Source organism: Anopheles stephensi, chromosome 2 (assembly GCF_013141755.1).
Source record: "Anopheles stephensi strain Indian chromosome 2, UCI_ANSTEP_V1.0, whole genome shotgun sequence".
NCBI classification, from domain to species: Eukaryota; Metazoa; Arthropoda; class Insecta; order Diptera; family Culicidae; genus Anopheles; species Anopheles stephensi.
In genome coordinates, this window is record NC_050202.1 from 61,171,432 (window position 1) to 61,189,191 (window position 17,760).

Sequence of the window (17,760 nt, forward strand, 5' to 3'; positions counted from 1 at the left end):
CTCATAAGGCACCAACAGCACCACACACACCTGTGTTTGTTCACTTTCCTCTCGTCAGGCGTTTTTGTTGACAGTTTTATTCGCCCCTCAAAAAGAACTCAAGTTTTGCACGCGGCACAAGGGGTAACGCTCCTCACCTCACCACCTCATTCGTTGCGCATCATCTTCTCCTTTTGCCTCTGCAGCTTCTTCTTGGACAGCTTTTTCTTCGCCTGCTCCGACTCATCGGTTGCCTTAGTTACAACATCCTCCTTCTCGGTCAGCGATAGCTCGATGTGGCATGGCGATGACATGTACGGATTGATACGACCGTGCGCACGGTACGTACGGCGACGCAGGCAGGGAGCGCGGTTCACCTGGATGTGGTTAATCACTAGCCGGTCCACGTCCAAACCCTTGTAGTCGGCGTTCGCTTCAGCGTTCTTCAGCAGCTGCAGCAAAAACTCGGCGGACTTTTTCGGCCAACGGCCTACCGACGTGCCCCAGTGCTTGGCCTGAGCGCAACGGCCCACACCGCCATTGAAACGACGGAACGGTACACACTCCTTCTTCTCAATCACGTTCTTCAGGAAACGCTGAGCACGGCGGAGCGGCATACGCTTGATGGCTAGTGCCGTTTCGCGGGTGTTCTGTGGAAGCACGAAACGAGATTATTATTTACATCGCCCAGCATACTATACTCTCACACACACACTCTTCCCACCATGTACCATAGCTACCACTTACCTTGAAATGTACCCGTAGGTTCGAACCACGCGATTTGCACGATTTGGAGGCATTGTCGGGTTCCTTAGCGTAACGACCCATCTTGAATCCGAAGTCTGTAAATACGAGACAATACACAAACCCGCGATTAGTACAATCTATCACGTTTTGCCGATCAGTAGTCGGTGTGAAGCGAGTTTAGCAGGAAAAGTGTTCATTCCGATAGTGCGCTAATGATCCTACAAGATAGCTAGCGTTTAGCGAACATCAACAGCGGTGCACTCCCAACCCTTTCTACTTCTGTGCTAGCAGCAGCAGCCACCCATTGGACCAATGTTGATGTTCAACGTAGCCACCAGCGCTCTTGTCGATGCCGTTTTCCCGCCGCGTTGAAATGGTTCCAAACGGAATAACAGCACACAACGGAGGTGAACATTTTTCCTACCAATTTTCTTTCCCGCATAGTTGATATAAGCAGGAAAAACTAATAAATTCGGTTTATTTTACCGACAACAATTCCAATGCGCTTCCGTCACTAACCTTGCAAGATGCCGGAAAGAGAGATCTAGCGCGAGTTGTCAGTTTAGCTTCCGTTTTCTCGACTGTCAAATACAAGGTAGCAAATAATTGAACGCGTTTCCATTTCAAGCAAATCACGTTGAGCTTTCGATGCATTTGCTTAGAATTGTGTTGATTTTTTACTCCGTCCAATAAAATTTAAAGAACGTTTTCAACGTTATCAAAATTTATCAGGAATCTAGCGTAAAAACAAGCATGTTAAAAGAAAATCAAGAAATTTTTAACATTTTGTCTTGTGCTTTTTTTATTTCGCAATATTGCAAGCGTTTGACAGTGATGTGCCTTCCCCACAGGGAACATTTTCTTGTTTCAGCTTTTTATTGTTTATTTTCATTTCCTCTCGTTCCTGTGGGGTACTGGACGTAGAATTCCGCTTTTTCAACTTTCCCTTCTCTTTTATCGTGTTGTCGTATCGCTTCTCCAAACATTTCACAACATTTCCGCTGATGGTCCACTGGACAGTGTACGAGATCAGCTTCGTTGGGTCGTCTTCCGGGCGATAGAGGGGAATTTCTACCCCTAATCGTTTGGCCACCTTTTCCAGAACCGTATCGACGTAACTTGATATTTTTATATCAGCCTTTTTGTCCTGCAATGTAAGAATGAATCAGTAAAATGTTAGCTTTTACAATGTTCAGGCAACACTTACATGCTTAGTTGGCTGAAGATTGCAGATGACGAGCCGGCCACCGTGCTTGAGATTCTTTAACGGCAGATCGCCACTCGGTACAATTTGTAGCGTCGTTCCTAGACAAATATTCAAATCGGCTATCGCGGAATGCATAAAAGCAAGTTGAAGATCGTTCTCCGGAAGATCATGTTCCCAGTCTAGAATGTTGTCGATGAGCTTTCCACCACGGCACGCACGGCCCATACCTGTACCAGGGCAAATATTTCCAGTTGTCTTTTTGCCCACTGTCGGAGCCGGGCTGTTTCTCACGTACTGTCGGCGACATTTGGTACACACTTCCACAAACATGTTACCGTGCAGTTCGGACAGATGCTCTCTCGCAAGCCCCGACCGAAGATGCAAACCGTCGATGTTTTGGCTGACAATGTATTGAACATGGCCAGTTGCTACCAGTGCCTTCAATGCCATGTGTGTGCGAGTTGGGGTAGCATCATCGAACGAGATGTTTACGGTAGGTTTTTCGCCCTTTTCCTCCAGCGTCCATACACCGTTGGGACCACGGAAGTCCGGTATTCCCGCGCTCGTGCTGATTCCGGCTCCGGTGTGAACGACAGTATGATTCGAAGCGAGTATCATTTTAACCAACTGTTCACATTTTTCCTCCACAATTTCGGGCGCATCGAATATCTTGGCGAAAGGTTGAACATTTATTTTTCAGATTAATAGCCATTTTAAATTCCTCCTCACCTCTGCCACACCAAGAACACCTTTGTTGTCATATTTGCATAACCCTTCTGCGTAATTACACGACATTTTTCAATAATCTATACCGATTTCAGCACCATCAACCGAGGAACGCTTTTCTTGGCAAACGACTGCATGCATTGTTTTGTAAACATCTGACCACACGCACACACTTGCAGATGCTACCGGGAAAAATGCGTACAACGAGCTTTTATTGTACGTACGCAAGCTGTCTAGGCTACTCCATGAACTATGACAATTTGATACCGTTCCGATGCCCCTACGCGCATGAGTTATCTATTCTATTCCAGTGCGTGGAGCTTTGCTACTGGAGATTACTTTTCATTTTTGATTGAAATAAAATAAAACAAGGTTTTAAATGGTGGGAAGATGTATCTTGTATGGCGAACGGTTTGAGTGCTCTCCAACGGAAAATACAAAGTTGAAAGCCTGGCGAACCGGTTCATTCCGTGTGGTGCGGTTTGCAGCATTCCGCCTCAATCAAGAAAGTTTTTTCATACTTTTCAAATTTCAAGTTAATAAAATTGCCAAATATTTTAGCCTTCGAAAGAATTAAACAGCTTATCTCATCATTTGTACTTTCTACCAACGAAAATGACATGATTTTGCTGAATTTTAAATTTTCTAAATAATATATAAACCACAAACAGGATTTCCCCGAAAGACGATGTACGGCTGACGTTCGTCAAGCTATCAACCAGCGCGGTATAAACCGTGGGTGCGTCAATCCCGTAGGCTGCCGACGAAATGGTAGCAGTCCAAGGAAGAAAATTTTGCTCAACTTGCGTTTAATCAACAACATTGCTTAGTGGAAGAGGCCAAGCTAGAAAACGGCACGTCGGTTGCAAATGATTGCATAAAATCGGCGTCGCTTTTCAATAGGTGCAGTTGGCGTGTCTCCAGATCGGTTACAGGCCAGGTACTGCACAGCAAACGGCAACTGCGAGTCACCTCTGGACAAGAACAACCGCGTCCCTTTCAGAGCAAACCCAACACACAACCAACGGGAACATGGTTCGCGATGAAAACGAAGAAAAACTGTGAGACTGCCGAAGACGACATCGAAGACGGTGGGCAGTGAATGGAGACAAAAGACACACAAAGCAAAAAGCGTCTCCGGGTTCTGCACTGTTTGCGCTGAATAGAAAAAAGAAAACTGGCAACATTGGGCAAAAAACGCAGTAATCGTAGTTCCGGTTCGAGCTTCGGAAGCTGCAAAGGCTTTGCAATTAGCGAAGCAATCGTGTGAAATATTCCAGATATTCTAACACACATTATACAGAAGTGCTCCGGGATAGGCACAAGGTATGATTATAAGTATGTTAAGCAAGCCTCGCACAAAAAAAATCTTCTACCGGAAGAGAGATATCAATCCTGTGGAATGGGAAGTCTATAAAAATTGTATGAATTTTTCCTTCTTTTCATTCCAGGTGTGTTACTAGGAGGAGTGTTAACCGGAGATTTTAGTAGAACGTCAGGCGGAGGACTTACAGAAAATATTGTAAAATATACATCCCGTCATTCGTCTGCATCCGTCGTCCAAGCTAGTGGTGACAAGCATTTTCCTACCATGGAGGACGAATTGAGCGATGGTGAGATCGTGTGGGTGAAGGTGAGCAATAGCTGGTGGCCGGGTGAGGTTATGGGCGAGTCACGCCTATCCGAGGAGTTCCTTTCTTCGCTGCGGAAAAAGCCTCTGGCAGTTGTTAAATTTTTTCAAGAAGATTCCTAGTAAGTATTGGCGAAGTAAGCAGCTTTGAACGGAAGTATTGCGTTTGGCTCAATCGTTTTTATTTTTCTTTCAGTGAATACGTAAAAAATCCCAATTTTATCTTCAAGTATAATTGTCCTCGTAAGAACGAATTTCTTCGCAAAGGTTTGGGTAAGTGACGCTGAAAATGATCTGATCCAAGCGCCAGTCACGTTTGAATCAACGGTTCACGCTTACTTTTTTTTTGCAGAACAATATCGTGCCAAAATGAAGCACATGGAAAAGTTTCCGGCCGATGTGATGCACGCGGAACGTGTGACCGGCGGTGATCCGGATATTGTAAATTCAACCGATTTTCAGCCACAGAAAAAGGAACGATATTCGGGACTGTTTCAAGAGGGCCGCTCGCCCACCACACCAAAGGGCGGGACGAAGGGCCTTAAAGGTACGGACATACACACTTTTACGCTTAGCAAGCTGTTTGTAAAGCTTAACTGGTTTAATTGTACAATGTTTCCATTCCCACACACAAAGAAAAATCAAACACACCGTCTACTAAATCGCACGCGATGCCGGTTTCGTTCGGTTCGGGGCGTAAAACAGTGCACGAGGTGCGGATTTTAGCGCAACCTTCCAGCGTGTCGACCACAGACAGTGAACCTGGTGCAGCCGCGCTTCCGGAACGGAGAGACGGTTCGCTTGCCGCTGCGGCACCATCAGTATCGTCTTCCCCTGGGCAGGTGTATCATTGTTACAAGTGTAACAATTACAGTGCCAATCGCCAAAATCTGATCATACTTCACATAAAGCATTGCCGAATGAGCTGCACGGTCACTGGTGGTGGGTTGTCTGCTTCCTCATCCACCATGCCACCAATGGGTAAGCCGTGATATTGCAGATATAATTCGTTTAGCTGAAAACAAACTTCCTAGCATCTTCTTCTCTATCTTCCTTAGCATCTGCTCGCAAAGTTTCGCGGGAAAAAGTGAATGAATCAGCCGAAGAGGAGGATCTCAATCTGGATATTAAAACCGATCACTCTAGGCGATCTTTACCGATGTCGAGCAAGGGAAAACCGTTTGAGACAACACCCATCAGCAGCGTTCAATTGACGGTTCCCTTCAAGGATGAACCGTCCAGTGAAAAACGCACGAGAGGAGGCGGTCGAAAGCCAATTGAAACGCAAAAGCAAAAGAAAATTGCACGTCGAAGAAATAAGCGAGACCAATCGCCGGATGCAGACGCACTGGCTTCGGCTATATCCTTCGAAGCGGAAGACGATCAGCCATCGGAAGATGTCGGCAAGCAGACGGGTGAACATAAAGAGGACGGAAGATATCAGGGTGAAGATGCAAGCGTGCCGACAAATCGCGACGAACCACCAACATACAAACAAGGCCCCAAGAACAGCACGGACGTGAAGCTGAAAAACGAGCTGCTTGCAGACTGGAGCGAAGACGAACCGGAGGACGATGAAGGCGTTACGGAAAGCGGACAGGCAGTCGCAGAAAAGAAGGCGATCGAACATGTTTCCCTTGCAGAGAAGAAAATTCCTCCCCCGAAAGATTCTTCGCCAGTTCGAACGGTTGTTGGTAAAGCGGGCACCACCAAACGGCAACATAAAGAATCCAGACAGGAAACAGCTAGCAAACAGGCACAAGCATCGAAGAAAGCGATAAAAGCGGAAGCGAAAATTGATGGAAGTGCAATGCAAGGCAAGGATGGGCTGAGCGATAAGGTCAAGGAGGCGGAAAAAGATCAGGAAAGTTCGCCGGAGGATAGTGCAACTGGTGCTGTAACAGCTGCAATAACCGTAACCGCATCCGAACCATCCTCCGCATGTGCTGCCTCCGGTGTGACGACGACCGCACCGACTGCCGCAACGACCGCTACTACCGCATCACCGTATGCCACGATCAAGTACAGAAACATCCCGAAAAAACAAAAGCGTGAATTCATCGAAGTCACCAATGACGACGTCTCCATGGTACAGGAAAAGTATGCGGTACCGTCACGGGAAGGAAGTACGGCTAGCAGTTCATCGACCACTGGCTCTTATGAACCGTGTACTGGAAGTGCCCAGTCGACTACGGCACCCGTACCGACAGTCGAGCGTCCGATCAGTGCGAAACAGTTGATACTGAACCGTGCCACCCGTGGCTCAAGCAAATCGTTAAGTGGAGATGAAAATGCAATGACCGTTAGTGTGACGGCGGCAGACGATGGTGGTACAACGACGGCGAGTGTTGCCACTGGCACGGAAAGCAGTGTTAGCGAGGAACAAAAATCTCAGTCGGATGAGACGAAGACAAAACCGCTGGACCCGCAGGGCCCACAGGAGTCGAGCTGTTTCGATTTCAACGATGACGAAGAAGAGCGAAAGGTGCCACAAATGTCCACCGTGGCTACAAAACATTCGACGTCACGGTTAGACCGTAAACATGAACAAACGTCGGCGCGCATAAAGCCAACACCGCCGGTCGAGGCAGCCGACGCACCGCAGGAAGAGGATCGGGACGTAAAGCTTTGCCAGGAAATTGATTCGCTGCTGTGTGAAATGGACGTGCCGAAACTGCCAGAAGATCTGAACGATGTAATGGCCGCTGTGTCTGACAAGATTGACTGCAATCGTACCCTGCCGCCGAAGGAACGTGGCAAGCGAATTTTTAAAACACGCAACAAAACCGTTGCCGGAGCGGCATCTTCGTCTTCGTTTCATTCGAACACAGATGAAGGGGCTGCAGAAACCGAACCTAAAGCGCTTTCAGAACCAGCAGATACAAACGATACAGAAGATAGGAGCGACAAACAATTCTCAGGCGCTGTCGAAACGGAGGAGAAACCGCTCGCCAAGGATAGGAACGAATCGAAGAAACAGGAGGATCATCAGCATCCTTCCGTCACTTCATCGGCGATGACTGAAGAGCTGGTAGCAGTCGAACCGATGGACGTGGACCAGCAGCAGCAGCAATCGATGAAGAAAAAACGGAAATCGGAAGAAATGCTCCTTCCAGACAGCAGTGGCGGTAATGGCGAACCGACGCCGCCTCCTTTATCATCTGCTCGTCGTCGTGGCAAGTTTGGTGGTAAGCATGTAGCGGAAGGTACGGAACAGAAACCATCGGATTCCACCGGTCCATCGTTGGATGAGCGTGAATCTTCTTCATCCTCCTCGCGCAAGTCAAAAAGAAGTCGTCGTGAACTCACGTCCACTACCACACCAACCACGGTCATCAGTAGCGAAAGTAGGGACGATGCCGAAGACACCTACCACAGTACCTCGGAACGAGTATCGGGAAGAAAAAGGGAAACCGTTGCTATGGTAACGGAAGAAGCCAGCGCCGATGGCATCAGTGCGAAGAATGACGACACATCACCACCGCCGCCAGTGAAGAAGCAATCCATCGAAATACCCGCGGCAACACCGAACGCGACGAAACCGAAGCGAGAAGAAATCGTCTTACAGTCGAAAAAAGTGCTCGCGGCACCGCCACCTTCTACCTCGATCGACACGACGAAACCAACTGCGACGGATCTGCAAGCTGCGGAAGCGCTGATAAATCTGCCCGTTGTAGCAACAACGATGGCTTCTGTAAGTAGTAGTGAGGAAAAGCAGGTACCGACCACAGTGAGCGATGCTGCAGAGGAAGCAGTCGCTGTGGTGCGACAGGCAACAGCGCCAAGCTCCGGAAGCAGTTTGGCCAAGAGTATCAACCCGCGAAAGCGTCACCTGCAGTCGATGATGCTTACGACAACGGAGGAGCCGAAGCCGCAGGCAAAGAAATCATCGGGCTCTGACTCGTGCGTACCGTCTTCGGTGGTAGCATCCAAGGCAGACGGTGCAGCAGCTGTAGTCGTGCCCGCCAAACAAGATCCTCCATCCATTCCAGAGAAAAGCAGCGATAACGATTTGTCAAAAAGTGCCGAAAAGGAAGAAACGAACGACGAGTTGATGGAAAATGATAAATTTGACATCAGCAACATGCCGATCGTAATGGACGAGTCGGAGCTGTTGGTGGAGGACGCTTCGTCGTCGTCCGTCTCGAGCGCTGCCACCATTGCCGTCGTAAAGGGTGTTAACGGTGCCGGTAATGCACCCGGTAAGGTCGAAGCAACGCCAATTCACGCGCTCACCACAAGTGGCGCACCGTCGCGGGATAAACGGCAAACGACGGTAGCATCGGTGAAGGGAGGCCGTGCCTCCAAGGAGCAAATTGTGATAACGAGCAAAGGCACGATACTAACCACCTCGACAGCAAACGTAACGGTTGCGTCCAAGTTTTCCACCACCGCCAAACCGTCAGTGTCGGTGACTAGCGCCATTACGCTCGCTACCAGCTGCCGCGTCGCTAGCTCAACACCAACACTAGCGCCGAATGGTTCGCCGTCGCTAACGCCACCGCAACCACCACCACCACCATCGGCAACAGTTGCAGTCCCAGCGGTAACTACACCATCGGTACCACCAAAGATCATTCTGACGAAGAAACCGCTACCGAATGCTGCTACCGAGAGTGTGAAATCGAGCAAGATGCAAGAACGTCGCCTGTCCGGTGACGGTGGATCGTCCTCCGTATCGTCATCGTCCGGCAGCGATGCGGGCAGCAAAAAGAGTCATCGCGTGCTGAGGCTTACGCCGCAAAAGTTGAAAGAATTTAGCCGCCTCGGTTACATCGAGGATCGACAGGGCAAGGGCAAGATGCTGACCAAAAGCGGCATGCGTCAGCTATACGGGAAGCAGGCGCAGCTGAAGCAACAGCAGGCACGGAACGAGCATCTAACTGGCAAGAAAAAAGCAGTTCCACTTTCCACCAAAATCGTTACGACGACTGGGGTAGGCATCGATGGAGTTGGGTTGGTGGTGGGTTCGGATAGCACCACCAGCAGCTCGGAGGTCGCTTCCTCTGGTAGCAATGTCGTGATTGCGGCTGCAGCCGACTCGTCCGTACAGGAATCATCTGCCATGGTGGAACGTAACTCCGCTGCAAGCGATCCGAGTGCGGCCGACGATATGGAGGAGGAAGCGGAAGCACTGTTGCTAGAGCAACAGAACAATAAGGTGACCACCGAGGCTGCTCCAGCTCCCGGGACAAGCGGTATGGTGGAAGGGGCCAGCCCGACCAGCAGCGGAACAACCGGTGGCCCAGTGGCCGAAGTGATCCTTGGCTCGGCAGCTGAACTAACCATAGTCGGTGGTGGTGGTTCGATGGCTGAAGCTACCAGCAGCAGCGGTGGACCCGCGGCACCAGCAACAGGCGGAAGCGGAGTGCAAGAGTCCTCCCAGCTGGTTGCCGTAACGGCGGAGAACTTTGGTGGCCCACCCCATCTCTTCTACCTATGCTCGGTGCGTGATGAAACGTTCGTGCGCGTGAACGATGAGCTGCTCTATCTTGACGCATCGAACCAGCTGGTGGCGTTGCCGGAACAGCAACATCCAGCGGCCCAGCAACAGCAGCAGCAACAGCAAGGACAGACTCCCGCTCAACCGGTGGAAGATATTATCCATCAGGCGGAGGTGATCCTGCCCACGATCGGCACTAATGGAGCGGAACTGCCCGGTGACGGTTCCGTCGACGGTGGCGCGAACCTTGCCGATGGTTCTGGTGCGTCGGTAGTGAGCGATGGTGCGCAGCAAAGCTTCCTGCTCAACACGCAGGACGGGCAGCACATCATACTCGACCAGCAGAGCCTGATGGCGTTGGCGGCCGGTGGTGACACATCGCACATTATAACGGCTGACGGCCAGCAGATAGTGCTGCAAGGTGCGTAACGCGGAATGCTTGTTTCTTTTCCATCGCCAATTTTCCCATGTCGTTCGAAATTTCCCATCACGCCAGCACGAAAGTGCAGGCAGAGCAGCGTAGTGACTTGCTGTTTAGCTTTTAGTTAAGTTTTTTAAATCATACCTCCCGCAATGAATCACACCAGTGTGGGTGTGATTTACACTGCTGCATTTTAGTTTGCACACATAACGCTTTCCCTGCGTTTCCCTAGCGTGTGTAGCGATTTGGGTGGATTTGTATTGTTGCTTTTTTGTTTTATTTGTATCACTAGTATCACACAGGTCTGTTCTGGCTTTCATCTTATACATTGAAACACATACACGCACGCACATTGATCTGCTTTATAGCCCCTTTGAAACCGACTTTACATCCCGACAGTTAGATTTTACTCAAGAACGGACAGAATTTTAAAATATTTTAAGTTTACCGCTCCATACTCCCCCACACTACTGGCTTTACTTGGCACGAGTATTCATGACGGCATGCAACATCTCTTAGCTTTTTAACGAACGGTATAGCACAGAAATCGAAACTGTGCAGCAGCAGCAATAAGATACTCTTAGTACATCCTATCCCTTATCAGGTGATAGATAGCGATCCCGTAAGCAACCCTTTCTTGTTTCACAATTGATTAGGAATTCGGATTAAAGGAAAACAGCACAAAATTCCTGCCTTCAGTAAATTTTACTTACTTTCCCAGCGTGTCTTTCCCCTTTCTCGAGGGTTTAAATATTGCTCCGATGGTGTATTGCTTCATATCTCTTATACAGTAGATTGCTTTTGAACGAGCAAAACGTGATCTATACGGGCAATAGATAGTAGAGGCCTTTTTGGCATTATGATGTCAGTTTTAAGATTGTTGGTAAAATGGTTCATCGTGGTAAAACCCGGATGTGCCGGATGTGCCAGTCAAGCCTGATGCTTAAGGATGTATCGGTGTATTTCATTAACTTCAAACGGACGGAAACGGAAAAGGCAAGCTCTTAACCCAGATAAAAGGAAAATAAAAGTAAGGTTAAGCTACTCGTGTCGTACATATGTTGCAAGTAGCATGGAAGGGCCGGGGTTCAAATCCCATCTAGACCGCCTCTTCCGTACGTAAGGCTGACTACTTTACTACGGGTAAAATTAAGTCACAGAAAGCCAGAAATGGCAGGCCAAGAGACCTCTCGAGGTTGTAGTGCCAAGGAAGAAGAGAAGAGTAGCAGTAGCATTTATGGCAAGATAAGTAAAGGGACATACATTACATCAAGGCGTTTCATCAAGTGTAGTGACAGAGGACCAATATTGTATATGACTAACATTATCATTTTCCACTGTTTATCACCACTAACCCTCAGCAAGTAATAATACAAGAGAAGGTTAAGCTATTAGCGCGTTCGTTTTCATGCCGTTCAAACAGTTCTTTCAGTTTCCTCTCATCTCTTCGTTGACTGTATGTGGCGGACAAAGTCCTGTGCGAACAAAGCACGATTAAAATATCCTCTGGCTTTCATTAGCAACCACTGCAGTAGTAGATATTTTACTTACTTTGCCCATACCATCCCTTTTTTCCTTGGTAAGCGTTATATATCGGGTGGCCAGTTGTTACTAGATTGTTTTTTGGGTTCCCATCCGTTACGTTGCCGAATGCTGCTTACCACGCTCGAATGTTGTGGACCCCATTTACGTTAGTTCCGTGCTGTTTAGTGTTAAGCAAGCGCAGAAAATGTTTTTTTCTGTTCTCTTCATCCTTGCGTGCGTAGAGCAATAACCCCCCCCCCCCCCCCCATACGGTCCTCATGTTTCCGGCACTCATGCAACGAACGAGAGGTTGTTTGGATGTTTTCCGGGCCTTTGGTATTTTAGTTCTTCTTCCCTACCTCTTCTGTGTTTTCCTTCTAGTACGAATTTACTTTGCTCCTTCCACATTGGACATTGATCATTTTCCCTTCACTCTTCACAATTGAGGCAAAATTTCCACCCATCATACTTTCACGTTTCTGTTTTTTCCTGTAGGTAGCCTATTCACCAGTTCCGTATCGGTCGATGATCCCGACTATGTTTGAACTCCCGAGTCCGAACTGCGCGAACAGCACACTACAGCGAAAGAACAAAATGCGCGAGAGCGAACGAACCCCGAACCGCGCGGAACGCAAAACCGAACAAATATTCCTTAACAGAACCGAACCGCGGGAAGCAAACCATGGACACATTTTAGTTTCAGAGAGCGAAAGGAGACGGACGCACGATACGTAAACGAACCTAATATATATTGTTATGCCGAGGAGGTAGTAGAAGAGAAGCAGGCAAAGGGATGAACGAAGCAAGGCAATGATGATGGACCCGATTCTTACTTCAAAACGAACTTATCCGTAAGGGAAGCTGCAAGCTGTACTGTAGTAAACTTTTGGCGCAAAAAACCCGTCTCTATTTTCATACTGATACTCTTACCGGTCGGAATTGAATGTCCTGGTCGAGTGCTGCATTATAAGGATGTTGGCTTATGAACTCTATTTGGCGGCCATTTTGTACGTCTGTTGACGAAGGCTTGCTTTCGAAGGGCAGCAGTCGGATGTTACAAATATTCCTCGGATATTGATTTAACGTAGCAGAATGAGCAAAGGACATTCAATTCTGATCTGTAACCTCCCTAACCATGATACATGACACTAGAGCACTGGTTGAACATGCTTAACTGCTGCTAGTATTTCATGGTCTCTCCTTGCCAATCTCATCATCACCATCGCTGCTTTTAACTGCCTATCATTAGCTGGACCTTTTCCACTCTACCCGGTTTTACCCTCAAATTGAAACAGACAGAATCGTAACACTCAAAGCGGTTAGAAAAATCGAGTCATTTCTAAGGACTGTTCCGCTACCCGGACGTACAACATTCCCATTTTTAAAAGGATTGCCTTTATGTTAAAGCTTTAGGAAAAAAGGATTCCCTCCCTCTTTTTCTGTCTCTGTAGCACATGCCTGTAAGTACTGTCCGTTTTGCTTCTAAATCGTCCAACCTTCCCGTTTTAATGTACACTGCCACACCTTGCTCTGTAGGCTGGTGGCTGCATTGTAGATTACCTATTGGATAAGGGGGTGCAACGTAAATACGCCGGCATGATGCAGCAAGTGCTAAAGGTTTAAGAAGCAAATAATATTATTCAGATTAGTTGTAAGCGAACGATGTGTCTCTTCTCATGCAAACATAGGAGACACTTTTAGACAGGACCCTGGTATGTCCGTAGATGACGTAGTCAAGTCCTCTGAAAGATAGTGCTGGACTTTGAAGCTGCTTTGCCTTGCTCTATGCGGTGAAAGATATTTGTTTCGCTTAGCGTATGCATTAAAACGATAGACTAGCTTGATGAAGTGTTAACATTATAAATCATAACAGGAAGGATAGAAGCATGGCCAAAATGCGAGCTCAAGTTAGAGCTTCTCGGACATTTCCTGACCACGCTGGGGCTTCATTTGTTGAGGCATTTTAAACATTCTCTCCCTTCGTATGATTGCCTTTTTAATGACAGCCTTTTTAATATCATCTCTAGCAATTATCCCTTATTGGTTCTAGCTTTTTGCTTGCATTGCCACCAGGAAGTTAGTCTACTTTTTAAATGCTGAACGATTGTACAAATTGAGGGTGACAATATTTTTGGGTCAAATTGCTTCAGATACTGCTAAAGGGGCGGGGTTCCGGTGGTGGAGGCGACAACGGCGCCGGTCTTCATACGGCAGGACCCGGGGCTCAAATCCCTTCCGGACAGTTCCCCCGCAGTGAGGAACAACCTTATTAAGAGAGGTCGTTAGGTCAAGAAGAGAGAGCGAGAGAGAGAGAGAGAGATACTACTATAGCGGATAGTAAATTGTAACACACATATACAGGCAAAGGACAGGTCAGACATACAAAAGCTTGAGTTTTACTTTTTATTACTGACTGTTTGTCCTAGACAAACTTCACTAAGCATATGTTTGTAAGGGAAATTATGGTAGTAGGTAAGATTAATATTAACGCCAAGTAAGACAACACACCGAAACTCCACAGACGAAAATTAGAAAGAGAAAGAGAGAGCGAGAGAGAGGAACGAGAGATAGTGTTGTACGATTACTTCCTTCCGTACTACTGTGCGTTCCGGCTATATTCGGGTAGAAGCTCTATGTATATGACAAACAAAATGTTCCAATTGTAACTGTAACTGTAGGAAACATTTCCATTTCCGGTTAAGAGAATAATATACCAACACCTGTCCACTATAGAGCAAATGAATAACGGACGAAGCAATGTTGCACTGTTTGTAGTTCGCCGTGTGTTTGTGTGTGTGTGATGGGTTTCTACTTACGCTTGGTTGAATTGAATTAGTACAATTGTTCTACCGCTTGTGTGAGTGTGGCTGTGTGTGTGTTTTTGGTTTGCTTTAGGACACGCATTCATCCTGTTGCTGCTGCTGCTGCTGCTGCTTTCGGCACACACACACAGTTACTACCAGTCCAGCTTATTCGGCTTATCATTTGTCTATACGCATTTTTATCCTTTTTTATTTTTCTTCTTCGTCTTCATCCGTCCATCGCTGCGCAGAACCGGCCCAGGAATGGTTGGCGGCACTTTCGGCCGGCCAGCAGCAACAGCTGGTGACACCGGAGGGAACGCAAATTATTGTGGCACACGAAACCGCCGGCGGACTGATAGAGCTGCAAGGTAGGGCGAGTTGGGTGCGGTGCGCCTGGTGCCGTTCGATTAATACCGTTCTCATGTTATGCCATTTCGCAGAACATCCGGTGTTGCTGCCGTCGGACATTATACCGGTCAATCCCAACACGACCATCGAAACGAATGCGGTGCTAACGAAGCCCCCGATCATGTCGACGGTGGAAGTGCCGACCAAGAACGGTATCGAGCCGGCGGCAACGGAGAAACGGTCGGCGGCGGTCGCCCAAGCATCGCCGCGAATGGCCACCGGCAGCACCGTCGCTGCCGCCGGTGCACCACCCGCTTCCGCGTCGTCCGGCCCATCATCGGTACCGTGCGCGATCGCACCCGGCCAGCCGGGCTCGAATCTCGACGAAACGCTGGCAGCCGTTATTGGGCACGTGCCAAGCAATCCGCACGTACCGACCTCGCTGGAGCTGCCGATCACCGTCACAAATCCGGCCATCGCGAAAACGAGTACGGCCGGCAGCAGAATGAACGCGGCGGCGGCGGCGGCGGCTCTTTTCCCGCTCACGACGACGGCGGCAGCCGTTTCGTCGCTGGCCGGTGACACGATATCGGCGGTGGTGTTGGTGTCCGGTGGTGCGGAAGCCCCAGGTACGATCGATCGTGTTCCACCTTCCACATCTCCTCCATTAGCAATTGCACCGGTGCAGAAGGTTGTTGAGGAGGGAGAAGCGTTGGAGGGAGAGGTGATTGTAGATGGGGATGATGGGAAACCATGCCCATTGGCGGACGAGCCGTATGACGAGGAGGACGATATTCAAATTCCAAACACGCCCGAATCGCAACAATCCTGCGAACGCCTTGATGATGAGTTTAGCGATGATAATGATGGACGACACCACGAGGAGGATGGCGAACAGCCAAACGACACACGCAACCATCTGCCGGTGGGTGAGGATGAGTCGAACTCAAACTGTAGCGAGATCATCGCCATCCAACCGAATGTGGTCGTGCTGGACGCTGACCTGTTGCTCAACAGTCCCCCGAACGATGACGGTATTGACGATGAGATGGAACGCGATAGCGAGGACGATAGTGAGGAACATGATCCGCAGCAGCTGGCTGCATTACGCGAGCAGCAACACCGACAGCAGCAGCAACACCGTGCGCGGCATGTTGCGGCAGCACGATCAACAAACGGCGAAGGTGACGGTCGCCCGGACACGTTAAACCTGGCCGAACATCATAACAGTAGTAACAACGATAGCGGAATCGACACCAGTATGGCCGGTGCGGGGAATGGTAGTGGTGGTGGTGGTGGTGCTGGTTCCGGCTGTGAAGCCACCGTATCCGGTGGTTCCGTACGATCGTCGACCGTCGTTGAACGATAAACGGTTCTTATGGTTGGGATCATCGCCGAAGACAAGGTGGCCACACTCACTAGCGGAAGCGACTTTTTTTGGGCAAGATGAATAGAGAGGTAGCTTGAATTCCACCCTTTAATGCTGGCTTCGTAAACTATCTCGCCTTTTGGTCCCTCTCTCTCTCTTTCTCTCTTCTTAGCCTAATGACCCCTAAAAGGGTTATGCCTGCCATTTCTGGCTTACTAGACTTAATGCCACGTAGTTGGATAGTCGGTCCTCACTGGGCAGGGGGACGGTCCGGATGGGATCTGAACCTTTGAAGCCGTTGTCGCCTCTACCCTTACTTTTTTCATTATTCTACTGGTGTTTTATGTATTTTATTCTATTTAAGTATGATTTTTTAGTTGTATGCTGGCCGTCGCTTCATTTTTCACTATGTTAATCGTCGTTATTAGAGTAAAGCGTGTGGGTGTACTTTTAATACTAAGATTTTACATTTGGTTTACTTATAGTTGGGTAGCATTTTTTTGTCGTTCTCACTTTATCTTCTCTTTTCCTGTCTCATAATTACTGTTTCGTTTTAAGTTTTCTCCCCCTGTAGAACGTATCGCTCTTCCGCTAGTTTTATTAGATATATATGTTTCAACCCGTTATCAATCCTTTTCATATGCTTTCTATTACTTTTCCCGTTTTGTTTTAGACCCTTTTACCTGCTAGGACAGTGAAGGCGGGTCCCTCTCTTCTGGAAAAGCCCGAGTGAATTGGATTTGGCACGGTACGATTGTTCCGGACGTTGTAAGGGTCGGACAGAAGGCAGAAGAAGCACATTATTGCTAGAGTGTAAATTTTAAATTTAAACTTAGAAAACATTTAATCATTAGCTTGGTTTTTTTTCTGTTGGCAACAACGGTTGCGGGATGTAGGTATGCTCCGTACCATGGCCCGCGGAGTATGAGATTCCTCGTAAGAGCGTATGATGATTTAGTGCACATCCTGTTTTTAGTAGAGATTTAGTGAGTTCTACCCAAGCGCTACCTTTTATCTGGCCGAATAATGCATGTTCGTGTAAGCACAGGCAGGAGAGCGAAGTTTGAAGAAGCGCTTAACAGTCGAATACCTACTTTTATGACAAACCATTGATTGATCGGACAGCGTGAAGGAACTATCCTTAATCCGGACGCCAGACTGTAGTAGTAGAATTGATTGAGGACCGAGTTTGAATTTTGCAGCTCATCATCATTAGCAGCTTCGCGCAGTGTATGCAAAAGGCCTTGTGTATGTGTGTGTAGTATAAATCGTGCTCTAAATTGTAAGTTTTCCGGTAGCGGTTAAACTAGGCCAGAAAAGGAATGTTACAGCTTACAGTGCTGTAGACTACTGTATTGGAAATGACTCATTGAAAAAATAGGAGGGAAATATGAAGCTTTGTACAAATTGCATACGAATAAACGTTAGTCTTTTCGAATCTTATTCTCACCGATTGAGCACAGATGTTTATGAGAAGATGAGAAGATGTGTCTGACTTCAGGTTGGTAAGCATTCAGTATATTTCATATCCCTAATCCTTACAACTATTCCTTCATTGCAGA

At 48.0% G+C, this 17,760-nt stretch overlaps 3 protein-coding genes across 8 annotated transcripts; 1 reads left to right on the plus strand and 2 right to left on the minus strand.

Annotated features, from left to right (window-relative positions):
- Positions 1 to 33: 33 nt before the first annotated feature.
- On the minus strand, positions 34 to 1,286 carry LOC118506549 (60S ribosomal protein L17). Of its 3 annotated transcripts, none has more exons than XM_036043846.1 (3): positions 1,246 to 1,286; positions 727 to 821; positions 34 to 629 (listed from the first exon to the last, which is right to left on the minus strand). In XM_036043846.1, the coding sequence occupies exons 2-3, from the start codon at positions 805 to 807 to the stop codon at positions 147 to 149; spliced, it is 564 nt and encodes a 187-aa protein (XP_035899739.1). In that variant the 5' UTR covers positions 808 to 821; positions 1,246 to 1,286; the 3' UTR covers positions 34 to 146. The 3 variants fall into 3 exon arrangements, with proteins under 3 accessions (XP_035899739.1, XP_035899738.1, XP_035899740.1); XM_036043845.1 differs by having other exon boundaries at positions 1,213 to 1,270; XM_036043847.1 differs by having other exon boundaries at positions 1,151 to 1,264.
- A 215-nt stretch (positions 1,287 to 1,501) lies between these two features.
- LOC118506551 (NAD-dependent protein deacetylase Sirt6) lies at positions 1,502 to 2,894 on the minus strand. Its single transcript, XM_036043855.1, has 3 exons — positions 2,663 to 2,894; positions 1,934 to 2,602; positions 1,502 to 1,873 (listed from the first exon to the last, which is right to left on the minus strand). Exons 1-3 carry the CDS (start codon positions 2,726 to 2,728, stop codon positions 1,529 to 1,531), a joined length of 1,080 nt encoding a protein of 359 aa, XP_035899748.1. The 5' UTR covers positions 2,729 to 2,894; the 3' UTR covers positions 1,502 to 1,528.
- Positions 2,895 to 3,388: 494 nt separating this feature from the next.
- Positions 3,389 to 17,641, plus strand: LOC118506552 (mucin-19). 4 transcript variants are annotated; one of them, XM_036043856.1, is made up of 9 exons: positions 3,389 to 3,985; positions 4,111 to 4,411; positions 4,486 to 4,562; positions 4,642 to 4,836; positions 4,926 to 5,270; positions 5,348 to 10,153; positions 14,730 to 14,849; positions 14,922 to 16,287; positions 16,872 to 17,641. In XM_036043856.1, exons 2-8 carry the CDS (start codon positions 4,251 to 4,253, stop codon positions 16,196 to 16,198), a joined length of 6,981 nt encoding a protein of 2,326 aa, XP_035899749.1. In that variant the 5' UTR covers positions 3,389 to 3,985; positions 4,111 to 4,250; the 3' UTR covers positions 16,199 to 16,287; positions 16,872 to 17,641. The 4 variants fall into 4 exon arrangements, with proteins under 4 accessions (XP_035899749.1, XP_035899750.1, XP_035899751.1 ...); XM_036043857.1 differs by having other exon boundaries at positions 14,922 to 16,013; XM_036043858.1 differs by having other exon boundaries at positions 14,922 to 15,458.
- Positions 17,642 to 17,760: the final 119 nt, after the last annotated feature.

Coding starts and splice junctions, on each gene's coding strand:
- LOC118506552 (XM_036043856.1), top strand. CDS start 4,251: ATGGAGGACGAATTGAGCGATGGTGAGATCGTGTGGGTGAAGGTGAGC. Junction 5,271..5,347: donor ATCCACCATGCCACCAATGG/GTAAGCCGTGAT, acceptor TATCTTCCTTAG/CATCTGCTCGCAAAGTTTCG. Junction 14,850..14,921: donor CGGACTGATAGAGCTGCAAG/GTAGGGCGAGTT, acceptor GCCATTTCGCAG/AACATCCGGTGTTGCTGCCG.
- LOC118506551 (XM_036043855.1), bottom strand. CDS start 2,728: ATGTCGTGTAATTACGCAGAAGGGTTATGCAAATATGACAACAAAGGT. Junction 2,603..2,662: donor GTGTTCTTGGTGTGGCAGAG/GTGAGGAGGAAT, acceptor CCTTTCGCCAAG/ATATTCGATGCGCCCGAAAT. Junction 1,874..1,933: donor ATCTTCAGCCAACTAAGCAT/GTAAGTGTTGCC, acceptor CTTACATTGCAG/GACAAAAAGGCTGATATAAA.
- LOC118506549 (XM_036043846.1), bottom strand. CDS start 807: ATGGGTCGTTACGCTAAGGAACCCGACAATGCCTCCAAATCGTGCAAA. Junction 630..726: donor ACCTACGGGTACATTTCAAG/GTAAGTGGTAGC, acceptor GTGCTTCCACAG/AACACCCGCGAAACGGCACT.